Genomic DNA, 24,474 nt, shown 5'->3' with positions numbered 1-24,474 from the left:
GCACACTCCGTTCCTGCCTTTTATGTGCGGTAGTTAAGTGGGTTTCTGCCTCTTATGTGCGGTAGTTAAGTGGGTTTCTGCTTCTTATGTGCGGTAGTTAAGTGGGTTTATGCCTCTTATGTGCGGTAGTTAAGTGGGTTTCTGCTTCTTATGCGCGGTAGTTAAGTGGCTTTATGCCTCTTATGTGCTGTAGTTAAGTGGGTTTATGCCTCTTATGTGCTGTAGTTAAGTGGGTTTATGCCTCTTATGTGCTGTAGTTAAGTGGGTTTATGTCTCTTATGTGCTGTAGTTAAGTGGGTTTATGTCTCTTATGTGCTGAAGTTAAGTGGGTTTATGTCTCTTATGTGCTGTAGTTAAGTGGGTTTCAACGAGTTGTTGGAGTGCAGGTCAATCCGTCCAAATCCTTGGACAAAATGATGTGAACATTTCTTTCTGGCCCTAACCATAACCTCCGCAGTCAGTTTGATAAAACTTCATTCAGAAAAAACACACCAACCCTCCTTCTTTCAATCCCTCTGTCAGATCTAGTCATGTCCTCTGGCTAGGAAAACACAGAGATCTATTCACTGGAAACTACGGAGGTGGACTCACAGTGGGGGAGCCTCCGCTCTCCTCTCCAGAGCCCCGCAACAAAACGACCCAGCCTCTCGGCTTCTCACCGGCAAAAATACGAGGACCAGTTGCCCGTCCCTCCAGGAGAGCCCGTCTGGGAGCAGTCCAAACATCACGTCGCTCACATCCACCGTGCCACCAAGACGCACCCAGACAGCAAACAGTCTGCCTCTCGGCCTGGCTGTGTCGTGCGGTGGAGGCACGACAGGCTGGAGAGGAAGGAGATGACTTCAAGGTTCTTCAGGGGTCGTCAGGGTTCGTCTGGAGTCATTTGAGGACGGCATGCCGTATGTTCTCCCTCAGAGAACATCAGGTTCCTTGTATGAAGTGTCCGATCATCCTCAACCTCCAGACAAAATCAGCACAACGTGCATAGAGATTGGAATAGGGATGGGTATTGGGGGTGGGTATAGGGGGTGAATATAGGAATAGGTTTAGGAGGTGGGTATAGGGATGGGTGTAGGGGGTGGGTATAGGGATGGGTGTAGGGGGTGGACATAGGGGGTGGGTGTAGGGGGTGGGTATAGGGGGTGGGTATAGGGGGTGGGTATAGGGGGTGGGTGTAGGGGGTGGGTGTAGGGGGTGGGTATAGGGGGTGGGTGTAGGGGGTGGGTGTAGGGGGTGGGTATAGGGGGTGGGTGTAGGGGGTGGGTATAGGGGGTGGGTGTAGGGGGTCGGTATAGGGGGTGGGTGTAGGGGGTAGGTGTAGGGAGGGATATAGAGGATGTGTAGAGCTCAGTGGTGGAGCACTTTATCTATAGATCAAGAGGTGGCAGTTCCAGACTCCATCCTGTTTGTTCTTTTGGATAAAAGCGCCTGCTAAACGAATACACAACATCGATACACTGGTCAACATGTGGCTGAGACAGAACTGTTAAAGCGATCCACAAGGACCAATGAAGACCGACAGAAGGATTGATTTCGATATGAGATTGATTCGGTGCCAGTTGAGAGATGGCACCTAATCAATCCCTTCTCCTCAGCTCCCACATGGCAGCTTGTACTCCAGCAGTACACGCTCTTCTAATCCTAGATTTTCTGATGTTCTTTCTATATCCAAACATATAGTAAAGATATGAAATCGTCAAAATGGTGAATGTGTATGGGTTAGTTCTGTCCCTAGATCAATCGCTGTCCACATACAGCCTGTTCAGGATGACATATGAGCATCTGTATCAAATGGACAAGGATCAATCTGTGTTTCTGCATTGGCCTGTCCTACTGTGCTTGATGCCCCTACAAACACTGGCCTGAGATCAGAAGATGAATATTATTAGACAGCTTACAGGTACTGGGAACCAACGTTAGCCAAAAATCAAAGCCAAAGGCTTCATTCACTGTCTTTCTTGTTTGCTAATGAATTCCTCTTTTATGACTAAACGAAACATGTCTGATACACTTTGCACTTTCTATACAACACCATCACTGGATAGTCTAGTTAATTAGTCTAGTTCATTTCAATATGTGCATAAATACACACAAAAACCTTCGTAACACACAAGTAGTTGATGCTGTGTGGCCTTTAAATGACCCAGGACGGGATCTCAAGGCCCGGCGCAGCTATTTTTGACTATCTTCCTCTCTCTCCGAGTTCCCAGAGAGTTTATTTGCCGGGCTGGAGCGGATGAGAGCGGAGCGGGCTAGTTAAGGGCTTGTTTGAGGAGAGCCTGTGTCCTGACAGAAGGATAACACTTCACCCCATTAGCTTCCAAACAGACCAGAGAGTGGGGCTGTAATGAGCCCGGTGCAGGAACCTAGCCCGGCCCAGCCCAGCCCAGCCTCACACAGCATTCCTGCGCGCATCTGTCAAAGTGATGAGCAACAATAGCATTAGCTTTGGACAGAGAGCCGCTTTCCTGCTTCACTGGGGCTAATGGTCCAAACCGATGCAATGCTAAATGAGTATCTAATTCTATAAAAGGCGGCCTGGTTGAAAGCATTGTTATTTGTCAATTACTCCAGAGCACCCGCTGTTCAAGTTCCTGGGATTGAGGAAAGTAATGTGAGACGCTGAGGACTCGGTGAGGAGACGGGGTCGTTTGCAGCTGTGTCTTGGTCCATCTGGGCTGCATGGCTGGCGATGGGTTATATGTAACGAGGCACCTTGGAGTGATTTGTTTGGAGTGACGTCTTCCTGGTCATAAATCGTGTCTTGTTATTGGTCCTGGTGTGGGGGCTGCGCGAAGGAGGGGCATCCGAACTCGGCGAGATGGGAAGAGGGCAAATTATACCTCCTACCTGCTCTTTGTCAGTACAAATCATGCCATCTTCTTGAGTCATCTGTTTTTTTGAGTCATCCGTCTTCCTGACGCATACCTCCCACTCTCTATACCTCCATCTCTCTATCTCTCTCTATCGCTCCATACCTCCCACTCTCTATACCTCCATCTCTCTATCTCTCTCTATCGCTCCATACCTCCCACTCTCTATACCTCCATCTCTCTATCTCTCTCTATCGCTCCATACCTCCCACTCTCTATACCTCCATCTCTCTATCTCTCTCTATCGCTCCATACCTCCCACTCTCTATACCTCCATCTCTCTATCTCTCTCTATTGCTCCATACCTCCCACTCTCTATACCTCCATCTTTCTATCTCTCTCTATCGCTCCATACCTCCCACTCTCTATACCTCCATCTCTCTATCTCTCTCTATCGCTCCATACCTCCCACTCTCTATACCTCCATCTTTCTATCTCTCTCTATCGCTCCATACCTCCCACTCTCTATACCTCCATCTTTCTATCTCCTCCTTTCCCTCTCTCCCATCCGCCTGCTCTCACTTCATTTATCCTTCCTTCTCTTCCTCCCTTTCTCTCTCAACTCCTTCCCTCCCTCCACATTCCCTTCCATCCCTCAGTCATTCCCTTCCTTGTTTCCCTCCTTTACCCCTCCCTCCCTTCCTTCCGTGTCTCCCTCCCTGTCTCCCTGTCTCCCTGTCTCCCTCCCTGTCTCCCTTCCTCCCTCCCTGTCTCCCTCCCTGTCTCCCTCCCTGTCTCCCTCCCTGTCTCCCTCCCTCCCTGTCTCCCTCCCTCCCTCCCTGTCTCCCTCCCTGTCTCCCTCCCTCCCTGTCTCCCTCCCTGTCTCCCTCCCTCCCTGTCTCCCTCCCTCCCTCCCTGTCTCCCTGTCTCCCTCCCTGTCTCCCTCCCTGTCTCCCTCCCTGTCTCCCTCCCTCCCTCCCTCCCTCCCTCCCTGTCTCCCTCCCTCCCTCCCCCCTGGTGTGGCAGTACAGTGGGTGCCCTGGTGAAGTTACTTCATTTCAGCCTGGTTCCTCCGTGGGCCCTGGTGAAGTTACTTCATTTCAGCCTGGTTCCTCCGTGGGCCCTGGTGAAGTTACTTCATTTCAGCCTGGTTCCTCCGTGGGCCCTGGTGAAGTTACTTCATTTCAGCCTGGTTCCTCCGTGGGCCCTGGTGAAGTTACTTCATTTCAGCCTGGTTCCTCCGTGGGCCCTGGTGAAGTTACTTCATTTCAGCCTGGTTCCTCCGTGGGCCCTGGTGAAGTTACTTCATTTCAGCCTGGTTCCTCCGTGGGCCCTGGTGAAGTTACTTCATTTCAGCCTGGTTCCTCCGTGGGCCCTGGCGCTCAGACTGGGGACACGGCGCGAGTGTGATCAGCTGCAACACAGGTAATTAGCCTCTGCCATCGTGCCAAAGTGGCATGCGCCAGCCTGACAGCCGGGAAAAAGCAGCCGGCAAGCCAGCCGGGCAGCCAGCCTCCGTGTGCTGTGTCGCGCCTGGCAGCCTTGGAGAGGCGAGGATGATGGGAGCAGAGAGCTGCGGCAGCACTGCGTGTTCACTTCCACCACTCTGAATACCGTCCTCTTATCAAAGCTAATTAACGATGCCCACTCCACAGAGACGGAATGGAGAGAGAGAGAGAGAGAGAGAGGTGGAGGGGATGAGAGGCAGAGAGGGAAACGAATCACTATCTAATTACCTCCTTCTCTTTTCCCCTCACCCGCGCCTCCGTTCTACCACACTCAGTTTTTATGTTGTTTCATTCGTTCAATGTTCTCTCTTCCAACACGCTCTCTCCCTCCTTTGACACAAGGCGGCCATTTTGCCATCCTTCTTGTACAAAGAGCCAAGTAAACAAACGTTGGGTGAGGCGAGGGAGATAATGGCCCCATAGAGAGTGTAGACAACCATGTGTTGCACAGCATACATCGTTGTTATTAACCAAGAAAATAGGTTTTATGGTGGGGTGGGGTGGGGTGGGGTGGGGGGAACGGGTTCATCGCCTCTCTGAAATTCTGGCTGGTCAGTCCAACATGTCCGTAAGCAGGAAGTGAAAAGACATGGGAAAAATGTCAACACTGCAGGGAACAACGAGGCAGGATATGAGACTTCCAGGGATCACCTTTTAATATCTCACTGGTGGACAGAACATTGTGTGTGTGTGTGTGTGTGTGCGTGTGTGTGTCTCAAAGTGATGTCTTACAATGACCTATAGGACTGGGACTCTCAATATCTCAACACAGCCAAGCTAGCCCTCTCAGGTATTACTGAATATGACCTGGCCTCTGCAAGGTTAAACATACCACACCAGCAGGGACGCAGCTCAAACACCCCTCTGGAAGTAATCTGCTCCCCCCAGCCGACTCGGTAAAGACATCTATTTATTCCATGGGACCAGGTCGGGCCAGACCCGAGGCGTCTCAGGGGACCCTGCAGGAGGCTGTGTTAAATGTGAAATGAAGATTGCAGCAAACACCATCGGTGCATAAAGGTCCTGAGGTTCAAACGATTTCTATTCTCCAGAAGGCGGCGGGAGGGCTGTTAGACACAGGGAAGGTATTTCAGCTGCCGTTGTGTATTTGAATGGATTCACGGAGAAATGAGTGCTTGGAAGCAGGAACTCTCCCCTCGCTAAACGTTTTCACCCCCACCTCCTCCCGGTGATCGGGGGGGGGGGGGGGGAGACAGGCGTATCGATCAGCCCCAGAACCTGGTCCCTTCTGGAGGGCTTCCCAAAGTTTTAACCCGCGGTCTTCTCTCCTGTGGTTCCATCCTGTACATGCTCCTTCTGGGGGAAACAAGTTTAAATATACTGTCCTCTTATCAAAGCTAATTAATGATGCCCACTCCACAGACAGAAGAGAGAGAGAGAGAGAGAGAGAGAGAGAGAGAGAGAGAGAGGAGAGGCAAAGAGGGAAACAATTTATCTAATCACCTTCTCTTCTCCTCCATTCTCCCGTGCAGACCAGTCATACCAGCTTCCCAGCCGCCTCATCTCTCCAAACAACAACCAGCAGGCTTCCTTCCCAGAGGATAAAACGCCAAATATGACTGTTATTATTATTATTATTATTGTTATTATTATATTCACTGGTCTGAATCCACACACAAACACACCTTCTCCCACAGGCCTGTCATTGAGGGAGACGAGAACCTGGGATTCCGTCTGTTCATACACATCACATCAAGAGCAAATATTAATGCTCAATTTCCTAGCAGTGGGCCATGCGCTAATGCATTTATCCTCTGCAAACAGCAATGTCACGCCAACTCCGGGGAGAGACGTCCGCTGAAATGTTATGAATAACTTGATCAAATTACACAGCGGAGGCAGGTTGGGAATAACAAAGGGCCCGTCGCCAAACTGAGCAGAACCAGGTGAGCAGGAACCACCTATCACCGTGTAGGGAAGCCAACATAACTGGCTAAGGAGGTTCTGGAATGTTCCGTGTCACTCAGGAACGTTTCGGAATGCACCTTTGTTTTCCTTTAAAGTCTCATTTCAACGTTGTCAAGGATTGAGGTGTGTGACACCTTGAAGAAACAACTTTATACATTTTATCAACTCACAGAAATGCTGAAATCTAATCAGTAAAGATTATTATTTTTTTGGTTAATTTGTATCGAATGGGATAGGAATATTTGTGAAAGAACTTCAGGAGTAAGAATCCGGTTCTCATTTCTTGGCTGGAAGACCAAACATTGGCTATGAATTAAGTCAAGTATAAGACTTTCTTGGCTACGCCTATTCTCTGACTAGCAGTAATCAAACGCATAACTGTTCCCTTTGATAAAGCCTACCTTCAATCACACAAATGGGATCCAGGTTTGTTCATTATGCTGCAGCCAAGGTTGAGAAGCAGTTGGGATTTTTCACAGGCATCAACCAGAGACAACTCCAGAGTGACTCTGTTGTCTCTGAAACAGGTCCCAGAAAGACTTCTCTCCACACGCTAATTCAATTACAAATCCAATATATTTTCTCCCGATGCCAAATGTCAAGCTGTGCCTGAGTTATTCCTGCATGCAGCTTCAGCTGGTTTAGGAAGTGTGGCAGGGAGAAAGAAGCATGCTGGGAGATGGCACGAACGCCTTCAGATTGATAAAGAGATTAGAGAGCTTCTGGTTGTGACCTCAGAGAAAGTTCATGCAGGTGAACATAAAGGGAATCATTAGAGACGCTAAGAGGGGGATTTTTTTCTTCATTTAAACTCATACCTGGCAACCAGGTGAATTCAAAGACAAGAAAATCAATAATTGGGTTCCGGAACTCAACAGATTAACATTTACAATGTGAACTATAAAGAAACTCGATAGCAACAAAGTCCAAACACATGTACTCTGAGTGGAAAGACTGTTGTTTTTTATTCACCCCCTGAGAAACGGTTTCCACGGTTCGACTGAACAGGGGCCAAGGTCAACCTGACCTCTCTTAGAGGAGAAGAGTTTTCTTCGAGTCTGACTGCTCTCTTGTTGTTTGGATTAGCTGGGAGTGCCGGGAGACATATTTGGAGTGCTGAGTGCTGAACCAGAGAAACCCAATAGCTGTTATTCTGTGACAGAGAATCACACAAAGAGAACTCCATGCGTTTGTTCATTAAATCAGAACACATTTTCTTTCTCTAACTCTTCAATCCAGGAGTGTGGACAAATTGGGCCCCCGAAGGGATTTAGGTCAGAATTACATCTGAGTTGGGAAGCATGATTTATCAAAGCAAATGAATGACTGAACAGCTGCCTGCTGAAGAATGGGTGAAAGGTGTGATGTGAGAAACACTTATTATTTAGAACTAAGACCTTAAACCCAGTTAATCTGGTCTCCTGAACCTGCTACATTCACACACATCCAGGTGGCATAATACCACTACTGATCATTACAATAACGATAATAAAACTATTACATCTTTCACCAACACTCCTCCACCTGCTATCAGCAGTCTGCCATCTGCATCCTCATTCTAATACCACTAATAATACTACTAGTAATAATCAGGATAAAGATAATTAGAGTAATATACTAAGAACAATAATTATAATAATACTAATAAAACGCATTCATGATAAACTCTGGAGCCCTGGATGTGTGCAGCCCTCATTGTTATTCATGAGGAGACCCTGTGAATGTTTTACAGCCGGTCTGGCTGGAAGGACTCCATGATGAGGGTGTGTGGCCCCTGGTGGTGATCTGTCTGAGTGTTGTTTCACTGCGGGAGGGGGGGGGGGGGGGGGGCCTCATCGTGGGCCAGGTTGGTCCTGGAAACCCCACCCCGCAGAGGACAATGCACTGCTGCTGAGGAAATGATGATGAGGTGTACGTTTATGCACACGACTGCACACGGGGAGTCAGTCAATCACACACATGTACTGTACACACACACAGCAGGTATACACAGAAGGCAAGAACATAAGACATGTAGGCTACAGTGTGTGTTTCAATGTGTGGTAAACTGGTACATTTTCAAAATATTCTATTGAATATCTATGTATGTATCTATGATATATAATATATAATCTCAGAAGTTAGCGCTGTCAGTCAGCAGCTCGTCATATCATGCAGTCGGGGTTAGGGTTAGGCCACTCCTACATTGAGTCATTTACATTGAGTCATTTACATTGAGTCATTTTCATTAAGCCATTTTAAAGTAGGCCACTCCTACTTTAGCAGGGCGGCTGTTTAGACCAGGGACTCACCTACACTGGATTCCACACAGGATGCTAAGTGTTCAACTCCTGCTGCCTCCGCCACCCCTGCCTCCACCCCAGCCTCCACCCTGCCTCCACCCAGCCTCCACCCCAGCCTCCACCCTGCCTCCACCCAGCCTCCACCCCAGCCTCCACCCTGCCTCCACCCCGGCCTCCACCCTGCCTCCACCCAGCCTCCACCCAGCCTCCACTCTGCCTCCACCCCAGCCTCCAACCCATCCTCCACCCCAGCCTCCACCCCAGCCTCCAACCCGGCCTCCAACCCGGCCTCCAACCCAGCCTCCACCCCGGCCTCCAACCCAGCCTCCACCCTTGGTTCTGTGTTTTCTCTTCTAGGGAGCATGTGTTCGCTGCTCTCTGCTCGGAGGTGGAGACAGAGTCTCCGTCGGGTGCGGCAGCGAGCTGGTTTGAGCCGGACCACTCGGCCAAAACATGCTGTAACCAAGCAACAAAGTGTCAATCAACTACTACTACTGAGTCATTCTGCCTGAATCTATATACACAATTTGTCTGTCGCTTTGGAATAAAAAACGTTTGCGAATTCAATATCTTGTCGAAATATCATTGGTTAGGTGTCAGTTAGATATCATATGCGTCTGGTATTGGTTAGACAGGTTTTGAGATCTCCGTATGTTCTGTATTGTGACAACCCATTCTGTGTTATAATGAGTCTGACAGAAAAAGAGAAAGAGACAGAAAGAGAGAGAGGAGCGCGTGTATGCAATCGCATAATTGCACCGTTGGGATTTTTAATCAATTAGAAACGGAGGGCTAATTAAAGGCTGCTTTGTGTTTACTGACTGAGAGCCCTAGGCTGTGTGGGGGCATAGGAGGGGGAAGAAATACACACACACACTGTACACACACAAACACACAGACATACATACACACACACTCACAGATTCACACACACACTGTCACATACACACCTATTTTCCATCCTGCCTGCTTGTCTGCCTGCCTGTCTGTCTGACCGTCTGTCTGTTTGACTGTTCGATCTGTCTTCCCGCCCACCGATCCATCTCCACTGAAGGTGGCATGTAAGTCACTTCCCTGGTGGAAGATGAGTTGACCTTACAGCCTCCAGGCCAGGCTCAGTCTGTCTGCGTGGGACTGTCCAACAGGGTCCAGTCTTCCAGGGTGCAGGCATGGCCACTGGCCAGGTTCGTTCTTCCAGGATGGGACGACCTGGAGATCCAGTTCCCAGGACATCCAGTTCCTAAGTGGCTGACATCCTCTTCTGCTGTTGTTAACTTGTGGAGAATCCCACTAAACGGCCTACAGGGCACAACCACTCTAAAAGATGAGATGTGCCAGGAAGGTTTGTTGTTTGCCACATGGACAATAAAGCTTGTCTTCCCTCTGTAACATTTTCTTGACATCGTCGAAAGCAAAGGTAATTTCATTACCCAGAATCCAAACTCTTCATGCCTCACTGATCCGGGGACGAAGAAATCAATAGACACTATTACCATGGTTTTCAGTTAAGATGTAATGGATATGATGTAGCATGTGTGTGTTTGTGTGTATGTGCACATGTATGCGTTGAAAGTGTGTGTGTGTGTGTTTTCGCCTGTGCGTGTGTGTGTGTGGCAGTGTGTGTGGAAGTGCATACAAACCTCATTTACCAGGACTAATGAAGATTTAAGAACCTAGGATCTGTCTCCCGGTAAAGCACTGCTGTCTCCTGTGCTCCCTGTCACTCCTGCCCGGGCCCCGGCTGAGAGATGCACCCTCTGCTCACCTCCCGACCTCACACATCCATCACTGGGCAAGGAGAGAAGGGGGAGGAGGAGGAGAATGAGGAGAGGGGACAGAGGGGGAGGAGTGCAGGAGGAGAGCAGGAGGAGGAGAGCAGGAGGAGGAGAGCAGGAGGAGGAATGGAGAGGAGGAGGAGAGGGGAAGAGAGCAGGAGGAGGAATGGAGAGGAGGAGGAGAGGGGAAGAGAGCAGGAGGAGGAATGGAGAGGAGAGGGGAGCAGGAGGAGGAGGAGGAGGAGGGGGAGGGCAGGATGAGGATGAGGAGAGGGGAGTTAGAGAAGGAGGAGAGGAGATGAGGAGTAAGAGAGGAAAAGCAGGAGGAGGAGGAGAGGGGAGCGCACCCCCCTACAGCAACACTCCTCCATCTGCTATCAGCAGTCTACAGTCTGCTTTCTCATTCTAATTAATTACAGATTATCAACTGCAGACCTGCCTCCTCCCAGCCTTGTGCCTAGACACACACTGAAAGACAGGGGCAACACACATACACACACACATTTACACACACAGACACACACACTCACATTAAAACACACATTGACACTCTCACACACACACACACACACACACACAGACACACATACTCACATTAAAACACACATTCTCTCACTCACACATCCACACACATTTAGGCCCGCTCTTCAAGTTGTGACTAGAACTTGTTCTAAATCAACGATATACCTTGTCCCATCATTGTCTAACAGGCTCCTACCATCTGGAATACAACCAGATGAATTGTGATGACATTGCAGTGGTGCTTCTGCTTCTCATCCTGTGCTCTGCAGGTCAACAGGCTTATCTGGCTCCTGCCAAGGGGCCTCCGATTTGTCTTTCATTTCGGAGACGAGAGCACTTTGCATCTCTCATTTCAGTCACACCAGGAGGCAGTTTCTCCTTGTCTGTGTGCCCCTGCCAGCCGCCGTGCCCCACTGCCATCCAGGCAGGACCGTGACCCGCTCTCACGGGGGACATAACCAAGCAGAAAACACCACGGCGCACTCGCACAGTTACCCGCGTGATCGTGCGCGGTGTGTCCGACTCTCGCCGTCTCTCTCTCCTCCCTTCTTTCTCTCGCTCTCTCTCGAGGTGTACTAATGGAACTGTTTGGAAGGCTTTCTTCGTATGACAGAGCTGCTATTGACCAAGACTGGCATGTTTTCTGTGTCAGTGTACTGGTACTGGTAATCATGTGTTGTAACTGTGCGTGGCGTCTCGGAGACACCCCGGTGCCTCTGTGTTTATCGCAGCTTTCACACTCTCCTAATAAGAGGTTCCCAGCTGTGCTTACAGTGTATTCATCTTCTCCCAGACGAAAACATCAACACACACTCAGGCTTATCAATTATTTATCTGGCAATCAGGACTCAATCGTTGACGAATAGCATAATAACAAAAAGAGACTTTCATTCATGGATCATGAATTTATAAATCCTTTATATATCCCCAACATCCATCCAGAGTGAAATAAATAAATTCAGAATCCATTTCCTTTGCCTTTGGGTCTATGAACCGCATCTGACCGCCTATGCCCTGCAGTCTAAATCAATCCTACAGGTTCTTACAGGTCCACTAACACCTTCAGTAGAGGATAACCTTGAGACACACCCCACAATGTAGAGTAGCTGAGGAAGAAGGGAGAAAGAATGAGAGAGAAAGAGAGCGAGAGAGTGATGGATTGGAGAATTGGAGCAAATAAGCGATAGGGAGAGAGGGAGATAGAGATAAAGAATTACAAGGGTAAAAGAGAGAAAGTAAGACAGAGAAAGAGAATTGAAGAAAGTACAAGAGAGAGAGAGAAAAAGAGAGAGGAAGAGAGAGGAAGAGAGAGGAAGAGAGAGGAAGAGAGACATGGAGCTTCTAAAGCCTCTTTTTTTAAAACAGCTGGTCCATTTGTGCGGAGAACCCGATGTTAACTAACGAACCAGGAGAGTAGTACCTCCAAACCCTGGAGGACAGGCAAACACACGGGTCCTTTGCGAAGGCTCACTATCCCCCGATAGCGCTGAGGAGGGTTGTTTTTCTCCGCAGAAGGTAAGGGCTACGGTGCCCGTGAATGAACAATCTTAATTGTTTCCTTGGAGACGGTGAGAGACTGCCCACAGGCTCACGGTTCACAGTTCTGCGCTGCACGTTTACCTATCCAACTGTGCCGTCTTGAAGGTTCTCTAAACCGGCAAGGCTATGATAGTGTGCCAACTAGAACTCGCTAGACTGGCATGGCTAGGCTATGCCAGCTAGAACTCTCCAGACTGGCAGGGCTCGTGTGCCAACCTCCAAGGGTCCATGACTGGTTCTTACTACTACTACTCTGTTGGTGTCCATCTACAAGAGCATCAGTGTCCATCTGATCTTTCCATGGTGGAGGTGGTTGGAGGGACTTGGAGGGATTCGAACCGTTGACCTCTTGATCAACAGACAAACACTCTGAGCCACAGTGTTCATCCCAGTAAAACGAGGCCCTGAAGACTCTTATGTGTTAAACATCTGCTGGGATTGAACTCAGAGGGAAAACCCAACCCTTTACAGACACACATAGTCAATATTACCCGTTGAGAAATTACATAGGCCAAGAACGGTAAACATTATTGTGGCCATGTGTCTATCGAAGTTGAGATCCAGTACTTTAACATAATAGTCCAAAAGACAATTATTGAACATACTGAACAGACATGTCAATAAAGACCCCCAGTGTATCAGAATGAGTGCGAGGTTTCAAGCCTGGATAGGGGGCTTCTGCTCCTGCTAGAATCAACTCTCAGTGTGGCCATGGCAACATTTCAATTTGGTATCGATTTTACCATGCAAGCACTTTGCAGATCTTATTAGGACGTATTATTCCCAGAGCAGTGTGGCTGTCTTCATCTCCTGGCCTGACTGGAGCTCTGGCTCTGCTGAAACATGCTCTCCATTAGAGCTTTTCAGCCAGTTTGGGACAAATGAAGGAGTCTTAATGGACCATTAGAGGAGGAGAGTTACTGCTCACACGCATGCAGACGTTCACACACACATGCTTAGACACACACACACACTCAGCATGTCCTGAACACAACCAACGGCAGAGGAAAAATACTCTGCAAGCCGAGCAGCATTAGAGAGAACCCCTCAACTTGTCTTGTTGAGAGACATTTCCTGCTTCCTTGTTGACAGCATGATGTGGCTCTCTACTCCTCCAATGGCTTCCCATGCGCATGTAACATGAGCCCCTCCCCCTTCAACCTTTACCTGTCAATCAATAAAATGAGCCATCCGTTCATCCAAGACCTGAGTGTGATTGTATTGTGTGTATGCTGCGTGTGTGTGTGTGTGTGTGTTGGGGGTGATGTAGTGTCTTGTGAGGTGTTATGTGTGTGTGGGGGAGGGTGTTACTGTATCCCGTTATGAAGCAGTGAACATACTGTCTTTTTACCATAGCCTCTCCGTGCCCCCCTCCCCTTACCCACCCACACGTATCCCTGCTCATGTGATGGGGAGCCGACAGGAAGTCCTGTTGTGTTTCCTGTCTCCGCAGTATCAAGTAGACCACCACCACAGGCTGTAACGACAACACATCCTGTGTCGGGGATGATGTGCGCTTTCCAGCACGTTTGACATTTCTAGCAGTGATAATAATGTAATGAATAAACAATGTATTATTTAGCAGACGCTAAGAGTGCTACTGAGGTCTCCACCTTACGAGCGGTAACGTTAGACATTCCAGACGTTCTGCCCAGCGCTCCGACATCAAGCTTCGGATTCACAACTTCCCGAGGCAAACGTCTCTGACACAGACACAAGGATGCAAGACGACAAACGCACACACTCACTCTCGGTTCCCACATCACACAGAGGGGATGATGGATGAATTCCCCATGTGGGGCCGTGTTCCATCATCCCATCACTGCTCTGTGAAGTTTAATTAATGGTGTGCAGTCAAGGTCAAAGGCTGCCAGATCAATCATGGCACAGCCATAACAGTTGATCATATTGATTTGGAACCCAGCACCTCCACCAACAGCTTGAGGAGTGTCCAGCCATCCATCCACCCATTAGAAAGCCTTGCTTGTATGGTGATCGGTTTCCTTCCAACCCTCTCCATCACTCCAGTGAGTGAGAACCAAAGCGAGACTTTCTCCATGAACCACCACCACGAGGCAGACATCTTGAACCTGTCCCTAACATGTATCCTCTCATGAAAAAACAAAAAAGCCAAGGAACTATGTTGTTTCCCTTTCATAGACATGACCAGAAGCATTACATGTAAGCAGTAAAGTTGAGTTTGAACAGATGGTGCTATGCAAGTCAGTGGAGCACGGTCGCTGGTGGAGGAACTTAAGCTTTGGTCCTTTTCACACAGTAAAAGGGATTGGGTTAGTCTAACAACCGTGAAAACACCACATTCCTCTGCGCATTAACACTTCAGAAGGTTAGACAAAATGCAATAACGTGGCATTAGTAGGTGACAGGCTAGCTAAGCTCAACGTAGGGGTGCGGCCTGGAGAGACGGCAGGTGGCTGTAGACAGTAAGCTTGTAAACTTATTTGACAACTGCAGGGGAGAAAGCCTCAGTCATTTACATTCTAGAACAAGTGTTTGGACAGAGGAGTTCTGCTCAGTCACATGACCACACCATCCAGGAAAAGACATTGTATCTTTTCTGAAACACTGTTCAAACTTTGCACTTCTGATCCTTTTGGTGTACTTCCGTCTTTTGTATGTTGCATTGGAGAAATGTCAGCTAAATGAAGTGTCAAAATAAGTCCTGGTGTGACTCACTTGACACTTTAAAAGCTTACATGACCAGTGACCACATTCAAATTATGTGAGACTTCCAAGGTAGACGTGAATGCAATTGTGATATTCTTGCTCCACCTTGTGGATGACTAACAGTACTGCAGTTAAAACACATTACCCAGTATCTCGACTGAACTTGTGCACCTGTTCCTTCATGTTCGTTAAGATCTACATTTGATAACGACTACATCTAAAACACCACACAATCCAAACCCATTTTTTAGGTCACACGCATCAAAAAAAATAAAACAAGTGAACGTCAACAGTGCATTTATTTTTTTTAATAAACAGGTCAAGTATTCATATTTTCCCAATGCAATGAAAGGCCATTGGATCTGAACCACACAGCTCAGAAGGGAACTCTGATATTTATAAACAGTCCTTTGGGATGTATACGAGCCGAACCCGTCACTAATTTATGTCTCCTCGTGGGAAGTGCAGCCGACCCCTCTAAGGCACAGCACAGGTGTGACTGGGCCACCTGTGTACTGGGCTCAGGTCCAGGCCTGGCCCCGCCCACCTCAGGCCAGGGCAGGGAAGTCCTCTGGGTCATCCGGGTTGGGGACCCGAGTCTGGACACGGGGCTGCGGACGAATCAAACACTCTGTTAAAGACGGTTATTGATGCACTGAGTAAGGTAGCACCACCGCACTTCTGATCCTTGATTTTATGCTAAATGAATTCAAATATAACTTGAAGTCCCAACTCCCCCCCCCCCCTCCTCCTCCTCTTCTTCTTCTTCTTTTAACCAACAATGACAAAGAAGGTTTTCAAACCCTACTGAACAGCTGCCTGTGAAGTACAACGCACAGAGAACACCCACCGCGTGCAATCGGCTCCCTAACCCCAATCAGAGACGGCGGAGGAAACTCACCTTCTCCGGAGGTTTCTGGGGAGAGGTCGTGTCGGGGCGGGGTACTGGCCCGCCGCGGCCCCTACCACCGCGTGCCCCGCCCCTGGCTCCTCGGGAGGGGCGGCCCAGGCTGCCGAAGTTGATTTCCAGCTTGGCGGTGATGTCGTTGGCGGGGCGACGCATTGACTCTTCCTCCGCCTCCTCAGCTTGCTCCTGATTGGATGAGGGAGAGCAGCAGTCAGGAGACGTAGAACTCAGCCTGACTGATATTATACTAGTACTTAAGTCTTAATATAGCCCAACATAAAGCTGTAAAATTCACATTACCAAATTTACACTGAAAGTATAAATTACACAAATCCCTTAAAATGTAACTATATTTTCAAATATTTAATCTCCCGTACCAACGAAATGCATTAAATGTTGAAAACTGGATTTATGCACCCATTAAAATCAATTCAAAAAAGCGTTTGAATTTTACAACATTAACATTCACACAAACACTGATGACAGAATGTTAAACATTCAAAGTTAATACTGGCACTCAAATACCTTCTTAAGACCTATTTTCCTATCTTAGTCAAGAGATCTTGTACTATATGAAATATTTGTATAACTACAGTCTACTGAATGTAATAATATCACTAATATTCCCTGAACTAGAAAAGTTCAAGTTTGAACAGTAAACCCTACATGAGTAAACCACCACAGGCTGTGCAGATACCAATTCCCCATGGCTCTGTTAGCTGCACCAGTGGCCTTTAACCCTGCATGTTCTAGATATTTCCCTGCTCCAACATCTGATTCTAATGAATGGGTCGTTATGAAGCTCAGCAGAAGCCTGACAACGAACCTTCATTTGAATCAGGTGTGTTGGAGCAGGGAAACCTCTTAACCCTTGTGTTCTCCTCGGGTCATTCTGACCCATCAGTCATTGTGACCCACCGTCGTTTGCGACAACTTTACCGCATACAAAAACAAAGTGAAGCATTTTCTTTTAACCGTTGGGCTGTCTCAGACCCCCCACATTGCGAAGGTTAAAAGAAAATATTTTATTTGCTTTTGTATTGGGTAAAAAAAAACAATTGTTCGTTATGAACCTTTGGGTCATGTGACCCGAGGGCAGCACAAGGGTTAAACATGCAGGACAGAAAGCCCCAAGAACCACAGTTGGAGACCACTGACCTACACCCATCAAACCTCAGGCCTCCACAATCACACACTGTTGGGGCGTTCCGTTTGGGTTCTGCGCCATTCTCACCTCTAGAGCCTTCTTGGACTTGTGGATGACCATGGAGTCGGAGGGTACAGAGGTGTCAGCCTTGCGTATGTTGAATTCAGCCTTGGGTCTGCTCTGCTTCTGCAGGGCCTTCCACTCATCCAGGGACATCTCCACTGCAGGGGGCTCCGCAGCCTCCGCCTCGCCCTCAGCAGACCTGAGGGACAGCCGAGGGGTTAGTCTGGGGTCACGACCCCTGCCCATGCCCATGACTCAACCTGGACAGACGGTTATGGGGGGGGGGGTCATAGCTGATCCTGTTGATACTATGGATTGACCACTGGCGTGTGACATGAGTGTGCTGGTGGGTGAGTGGGACGTGTTTCTGCAATCAAAATAGTCTGGTGTCACTCACGGATTGGCTCCAGCGTCAGCCGGCTCCGCCCCCTCCTCTCTCTCGGCTCCCTCGTCCCCCGGAGCCCCGTCGGCCGCCGCACTGTCGGATGGATCACGATCATACGATCACAATAATACGACCACCCTCAATGTCGGACAGGTCACCGCAAACATTCACCCACAGTAAAACGTAGATCGCTTTGGGATTATCAGAAGGCCCTAAACATGCCACGTCACTTAAAAACATCTGTATCACAAACTCACCGTCACACAGTAAGCACATCCCTTCCTCATGCTTCTTAGAGAGGCCCTGTCTGCCCTCACTGAGCCAGGCGCCAGTTAAAACGCCACTACTAAAGCGCCCTCACTGCTGATGCAGGGCTGCTAGCTGTGGTGCCTGGGAATCACTCACCTCATGTGGTCTCTCATGGAGCCCCAGTTACGAGGGCCACTGCCTCCCCGCTTCTCTTCAGGGCGGACACCACTGTCACAGGAGGACAATGTCAGCTTCACCCTCACACCAGCCCCCCTCACCCTCACACCAGCCCCCCCCCCTCACACCAGCCCCCCCCCCTCACACCAGCCCCCCCCCCTCACACCAGCCCCCCAACGCACTTTCAACCAGCTACGCTACCGCTAAATTGTCTTTCAGTTTCATTTTGAATGATGATGAAAAGTAGGTGGATAAACATGAGGCAGGGGTCACTCACGTTCTATCGCTGCCACTGTGGCGTTCAAACTCGCGCTTGCCCCGCTGGTCGAACCCATCCGTGGACCTGAACTGGCCGCTGCCGCCGCCCCTCATCCCTCGCCCTCCTCCTCCTCGTCCACCACCGCGGCCTCTGGTACCACGCTCTCCCTGCTCCGCGGGTCTGTGTGTGTGCGTGTGCGTGTGTGTGTGTGTGTGTGTGTGTGGGGGGGGTTGGGTGCGTGTGAGTGTTGTGGGTTTGGGAGTGGCATGTATGGGGGAGAGAATTATAGATAAGAGACTCTTCATATATTTTGGATCAACAGCAGCATTACAGCAGCGTATCAAAACAAGTTGTGCTTTATCACACTCAATCACATGGCATCTGGACATGGAAGTCTAGAAGGTCGTGTCAACAGATGGACAACTGCAGTAGGCATGTGGACTGATCAGGCTCGTTATGAGAAACAGGCACGTGTGACAAGTGCGGGGGCCAGTTTAAATCCTAGCTACCCCGCCTTTGTGTATAGCCTTTTGTCAACAATCACACCTTTCAATAGAGAATCCCATGGAGGCCTCATTGTCGTTGGGTCTTCTGTCCCGGAAACCAACGCGTCTCTCGCCACGCTCCTCTGCTGGTCCCGAACCTCCTCCACGAGAAGGAAACCTCTGACCTGAAAATTAAATTAAGCATAAAACTCGAATGACCGGTTGTGCTGCATGATGTATCTAGAAAAAACTAGCTACAATGGACACCTGGCTTTAGACATTTGTTTTTCACTCCAGTCAGAGACCATGCTAGTTAGCATGCACATCAAGTAGCATGCACATATGCTAGCTAGCATGCACATTATGCTAGCATGAACACCAGCTAGCATGCACACCAGCTAGCTACCTAGCATGCATACCAGCATGGGCGCACAAAACCAGCAAACACGGGCTGGCCTACGTACATGACTCAGGCCCAGATATAGGCGGGATGGCTAACTACAATTAGCCAAGATAGTTGCGATGATTGTGACAGCTATCAAATTTACTTGGATTAACTACATTAATGGTATGTATTTAACATAATGACAGTTAACGAGCGATGTCAAACTCACCCTGAGAAGTTTTGGTCTGAGCAGAGTTGTCGCCTTCACCGCCACTGACAGGAACTCGCCTGTCTTTCTGAGATTCTTTTTTTACCGGTTTAGGTGCAGGTTTTTTAGCCTCTTCTTTCTTCTTTTTCTTTTTCTCAGCTTGGGCCTCACGAATGATGTCAAAAGGATCAGCCTCGTCGTCTAAAAGCTGACCAAAACGGTTTGTCACGGCACACCCAAACCCCGCACTTTCAGCAACATCGGCTGTCGGATCCTCAACTATACCCTTCATGTTGAAATGGAGAATTTGTTTGCAAAATCAACTAAAGGGAAATGGATGCAACACTAAATTTATTGCAGTATGTACGCGCCAGACTATTCAGGAGCAAACATTTCTACCGGTCTGCGTCAATGAACAATAACCATTTCTTGCCTGCTTCTGTCCAATTTTCGCTAGCACGCCAGTTTGAGCAACATTGAGCACGACTGAGGCACATGCGGTATGGTTCAAAATGGCGGACGACTTAAATCCTTACTCCGCCCCAAATATGATGTTAAAGGGGCAGCTCCCCTAAAAATAATCAACTAGTTGTTGCTATGTCAGTTGATTGAGTTGAATAATGTGGGTGACCGCGTAATAACCTATGTAACCTCCTTGACCATTGTAGGGAAAAACGTTTAAAAAAGAGCTTCATTGAACATAAAATGTCTGTTAATCAAATTAATTAAAGGCAGGTTTTTGACATATTTGCTTAAATACACTTTACATCCTGACAGCAACCAATAAATCTAAAGGTTTGACAGTATATTTTTATAAATATGATATTTGTAGGAATCGCAGAACTGTAATAACTACAACCAATCATTTAGTTTGGAAATTACTGATTTTACATTATTCAACCGAATGCAATGATTGGACGGGCACTTGTCTGTCTACCTCCTGTCAGTAATCAGGCTCGTGTGTTTTGTTTGAGTGGCTTTGAAGGTAGTGGGTGGGATGATTTGGTTTGAATCCTTTCAACCACAATCCAAAATTACTAGGGTTGCAAAATTTACTGATCCTGTCTGATCCTGGACACAACTTAAAAAATACTAATCATAGGCCCTACCTAGTATTCTCCAAATCATTAGATGCAGCAAATAACATTACATGAATTTAAAACAAACTTTAAAGGTCACAATTTCAAGAAAGTCTCCTCAAACTGCAATGCTTGTGAAAGCGAGTCAAACTGGTAAAACGTAGTCATTACATCAAGCCAGTCCCTCAAACGCAACTTTTCAGGATTCACCACAGTCAGAATAAATATGTGCTGACTGACAAGGGTTAGAATTGAGCAGGTTTGCCAATACAGCAAACCCAGACATATGTGACCGTGGCTGGGTTATGGCTAATGAAATCTAAGATGGAATGCACATGTTCTTTTTGTACAAATCCATTATCATAAATATCACACGTGTAAAGTTATTTTACACATTAGTCTATACATTTCTATTAAGAATGACTAGGTTAAGCAAACACGTTTTACAGCAATACAATTTGTGCCCGTTATGACAACTTAATCCTTTTCTGAAGTCTCTATACATTATTTTCCGCTGTAAATCCTTTCTGACGCCTATGGCTTTTCAGATTATACTTATTAACTTATGCCCTCCCACATTTCTCACACACAAACGCCATGATCCCCGTGTGCACACGATGGTGATAGTTCTAATGCGATCCCAGGGAGAACCCTTCCTCGCAGACGTGACAAACATACGGTTCCTCGCCTGTGTGGACACGTATGTGAGTGTTTAAGTTAAACATGAAACATTTACCGCACACAGGACACTGGAGCGGTTGCTCGCCTGTGTGAACGCGCATGTGCAGACAGAGAGAGGCCCTCAGGTAAAAGGCTTTACCACACTGACCGCACGCGTGGGATCTGGGCCCTGACCGCAGGGCCGGCCTACACTGCGATGCTGGCTCGGATGCACCGAGGTGTGGCTTCTCATGCGTTGTAGAAGATAGGCTTTGACGATCAACCTTTTCCCACAGACGTCACAGCTATGTCGCTTGTCACCCGTGTGGATCAACTCGTGCGTCTTCAGGGAGGACGACTGGGTGAACGTCCTACTGCACACCGTGCATCGGTAAGGTTTCGGCTCTGAGTGTGAGACCAGATGTCTTTTGAGATGATTCACAGTCACTTTTACATTTACATTTATTCATTTAGCAGACGCTTTTATCCAAAGCGACTTCTTAGAGATAGCATTACAAAGTGCATAGGTCACTGATAACAACAACAAGAAGCACACATTGTGAACAACCAAAAAGTGCCAAAGGGAAAAACCACAAGAGCATGTAGTTAAGCAAGTTACAATTAAACAACATGAATCTCTAAGTGCAAGGAACAGTAAGATAAAAAATAAGATGAACTAAAACAGTCTAACACAGTCGCGTACTCTTTGCCACACGCCTCACATCGAAGGGTTTCTTTCCAGAATGGACGCTCGTGTGCAGTTTGACAGTGGAGGCGACGCGGAGGACTTTGCCACAGACGTCACACACTGCCAATCTCTCCCCCGTGTGGATTGGTCTGTGATTCCTCAGAGTCCTCTCACTTCCCAGCTGTTTGTCACATATTTCACAGACAAGTGTTATCTCCCCCGGCAGTGCAAGCTTTTATGCTTGTCATAAGCAAGCCTACTTCTAAATTGTTTACCACACGCATTGCACCCATGGCATTTGTTTTCTCCATAAACTGAATTGTTTGTTTTCAGGGCTTTACCTTCATCCCCCACCTGACACCCATCTGTGGATGGGGGGTTATCTATCGAAGGGACGTCTGATTGATTTCTGAGAGCGCGTGCTTCGTGGTAATGTACCCCACGTGTGTCACGGCTCAATGACTTTTCTCCGGCGTGGACACGCTGGTGCGTCTCCAGAGTCTGAAGTCGTTTGAAGCGTCTGCCACATACAATCACAGTCAAATGAGTTTGGTGTCTGATGGGTGTTCATGTGGTTTCTGAGGGAGCTCAGACTTTGGGAAAAGTTCTCCGCACACGTCACAGAGCGCAGGGCTCCTCTCCCTCATGTGGGCACTCGTGTGTCTCTTTAAGGATCATTCATCTGGCAGATGCAAGTCACACAGTTCACAGGCCACGGTGAGATGAGAGTCGACGTGTTGCTCGAAGGTTAAAGGAGTTGAAAAACTCCCTACAAATGTCACATTTGAAGGCCCTCACCAGTTTGTGAAGACTATGTCGCTGCAGGTGCTCATTAAACCCCATGTTTGTTTTTTTTTACCTTTCTCACAGGTAGGACATGTAAAAGGGTTGGGAATGATGCCAGAAGCATCTATGTTGGCTGTCAATTCAATTTTTGAATCCCCTTTCTGGACATTATCTTCATCTGCATCCGAGAGTGACTTTGATGGAAAGATATGATCTTTTTTCTCTGCAGGTCTTACAACTGCAAGAAAAAGAAGAATCCCCACATATTTTGTGTCAAAAGTGCAAAGAATATCAAGAGTGGTTGCCACTTGGTTAAAGCTTTTCAGAATCCATGCTATGATAGAAATGTACCTGTACATGCTCCTTCCGCAGCACTTTCAATTTGCTGTTTCTCTGTGGCTTTCGCTCCTGAGACCTTGACAGGCTTCAACTCTCTACTTCCTCTAATACTCACGTTCCCAAAAATGTCAAATTTCTTTGTTGTTGTGCTCCCCAGGTTTTCGCATTAAGATGGAAAACTCATTCTGAAATTGAAAGGTGTCCGTTACATCGAGTCATAACGGTTGACAGTGTGTGGTCTGATAATCGTACGAGATGTGACAACGTCAATAGATAAATAGATAAACGATGATAAGATTAGGTCAGAATTGACAAAAATCATCTGATAAAATACGGTCATAAGATCAGTTCAGAACTTTACAGATCGCCAGCTGCTAGTGGCTCATACCAAACTGGTTGTCTTCACATTACTCAATTTCCTCTTCAGCAAGTTCGTTTCTCTATCTATCTGGATCAGCATCAGAGCCAAGATTGCCAACGATATTTTATTTAGTTGTCTTTACATTGGCTCAACCACCGATTCCACAAAAATGTAAATAATTGATAGTTCAGCTTGAATATTCTTGGAAGATAACATCTCTGGTTTTGCTTATTCAATCGCGTGCAAGGTGTGTAGGCAACTGGCAACAGTCAAACAAGAAACGACCCTATAGTGTACAAATTGCCGAAAGCTTGCAATGTTCGATTTAGTACTCTTTTACAGTGGAACATCACCATCAAAATCTGGAGAATGGTGTAGTGTGCATTAAATGTCACTAAGGTGCCCTGTTTTGTCATACAGATTCACGTTGTGTCTGTTTTCCACTAATGTACCAACAGTAGAGGGCTCTTAAAACAGTTTAATCTTTTACTGATGTTTCACTTTTACATTCAACAGACAAATCAATCCTTAATACATTATCCTGAGTCTGTGCAATGTTTTAACGTCCCTTTTGAATGTTATTAACTTCAATGTACTTTTTATGATATGTGTTGCATTAGAACCAGACTCCTGTTCCTGCTGAGCTGAGCCAGTTGAAAGTAGAACTGTGATCCGCCCAGAAGGCACCTGAGTCTGGACCTTCACCAGCACCCTACACACTAATACAATTGCAGACTGACAAACAGTTAAAGTGTAACTAAACTTGCCGTTTTCATATTTAATACCAAATAATAATAAATAAATTCACTTTTGCAGACATTTCTCAGAATCAAGACCAGGATTAATGAGTTTAATCATGCTAGAATAATAACTATAGGTGTTTAACTAAAAACAGAGGTTTTGGAGTTCAATTACTCTTAAAATTGACGGTTCATGGACACTGTTTGCTTGATGTCCATTTAAGTCTCACATGACACAACACAGCCAGGCTTAGTCAAGCTCCACATACATAGAAGGTAAACATGTCACAAATCTGTTAGACGTTTCACCCAGTCTCTGTTCAACTGGAGAACTTAGCCACTGTGAACAAACTGAAAACACTCACTGTTCAGCAGTCGACTAAGCTCTGCACCTGACCAGAGGATGAAGTCCCACACGCACACACACTCAGATGAGGGTTCCTTCTTCGGCACCTGTCCCAGATCCCAGGGCTGTGGCTAAGTGGTAATCCCTGGCAATG

At 47.5% G+C, this 24,474-nt stretch overlaps 1 protein-coding gene and 1 long non-coding RNA gene across 2 annotated transcripts; both read right to left on the bottom strand.

Annotated features, from left to right (window-relative positions):
* Positions 1–5,321: 5,321 nt before the first annotated feature.
* Positions 5,322–7,003, bottom strand: LOC146236900 (uncharacterized). The gene is made up of 3 exons (XR_014740875.1): positions 6,652–7,003; positions 5,786–5,872; positions 5,322–5,638 (listed from the first exon to the last, which is right to left on the bottom strand). It is a non-coding gene; the product is annotated as an uncharacterized LOC146236900 (long non-coding RNA).
* An 8,333-nt stretch (positions 7,004–15,336) lies between these two features.
* On the bottom strand, positions 15,337–19,819 carry LOC146236899 (intracellular hyaluronan-binding protein 4). Its single transcript, XM_084687845.1, has 8 exons — positions 19,343–19,819; positions 18,790–18,913; positions 18,262–18,423; positions 17,964–18,035; positions 17,571–17,651; positions 17,198–17,372; positions 15,958–16,149; positions 15,337–15,667 (listed from the first exon to the last, which is right to left on the bottom strand). The coding sequence occupies exons 1-8, from the start codon at positions 19,611–19,613 to the stop codon at positions 15,605–15,607; spliced, it is 1,140 nt and encodes a 379-aa protein (XP_084543971.1). The 5' UTR covers positions 19,614–19,819; the 3' UTR covers positions 15,337–15,604.
* Positions 19,820–24,474: the final 4,655 nt, after the last annotated feature.

Source organism: Hypomesus nipponensis, chromosome 22, assembly GCF_054491055.1.
Source record: "Hypomesus nipponensis isolate SF chromosome 22, ASM5449105v1, whole genome shotgun sequence".
NCBI classification, from domain to species: domain Eukaryota; kingdom Metazoa; phylum Chordata; class Actinopteri; order Osmeriformes; family Osmeridae; genus Hypomesus; species Hypomesus nipponensis.
Note: the sequence above shows the minus strand (reverse complement) of the source record. Positions and strands in the feature narration are given on the sequence as shown.

Excerpts from the sequence above, each read along its gene's own strand:
- LOC146236899 (XM_084687845.1), bottom strand. The coding sequence starts at position 19,613 with ATGAAGGGTATAGTTGAGGATCCGACAGCCGATGTTGCTGAAAGTGCG. Across the intron at positions 18,424-18,789 it reads ATGGGATTCTCTATTGAAAG|ACCCGCGGAGCAGGGAGAGC; the intron begins GTGTGATTGTTG and ends GCACACACACAG. Across the intron at positions 17,373-17,570 it reads GCTGACGCTGGAGCCAATCC|GTCTGCTGAGGGCGAGGCGG; the intron begins GTGAGTGACACC and ends GCTGTCCCTCAG.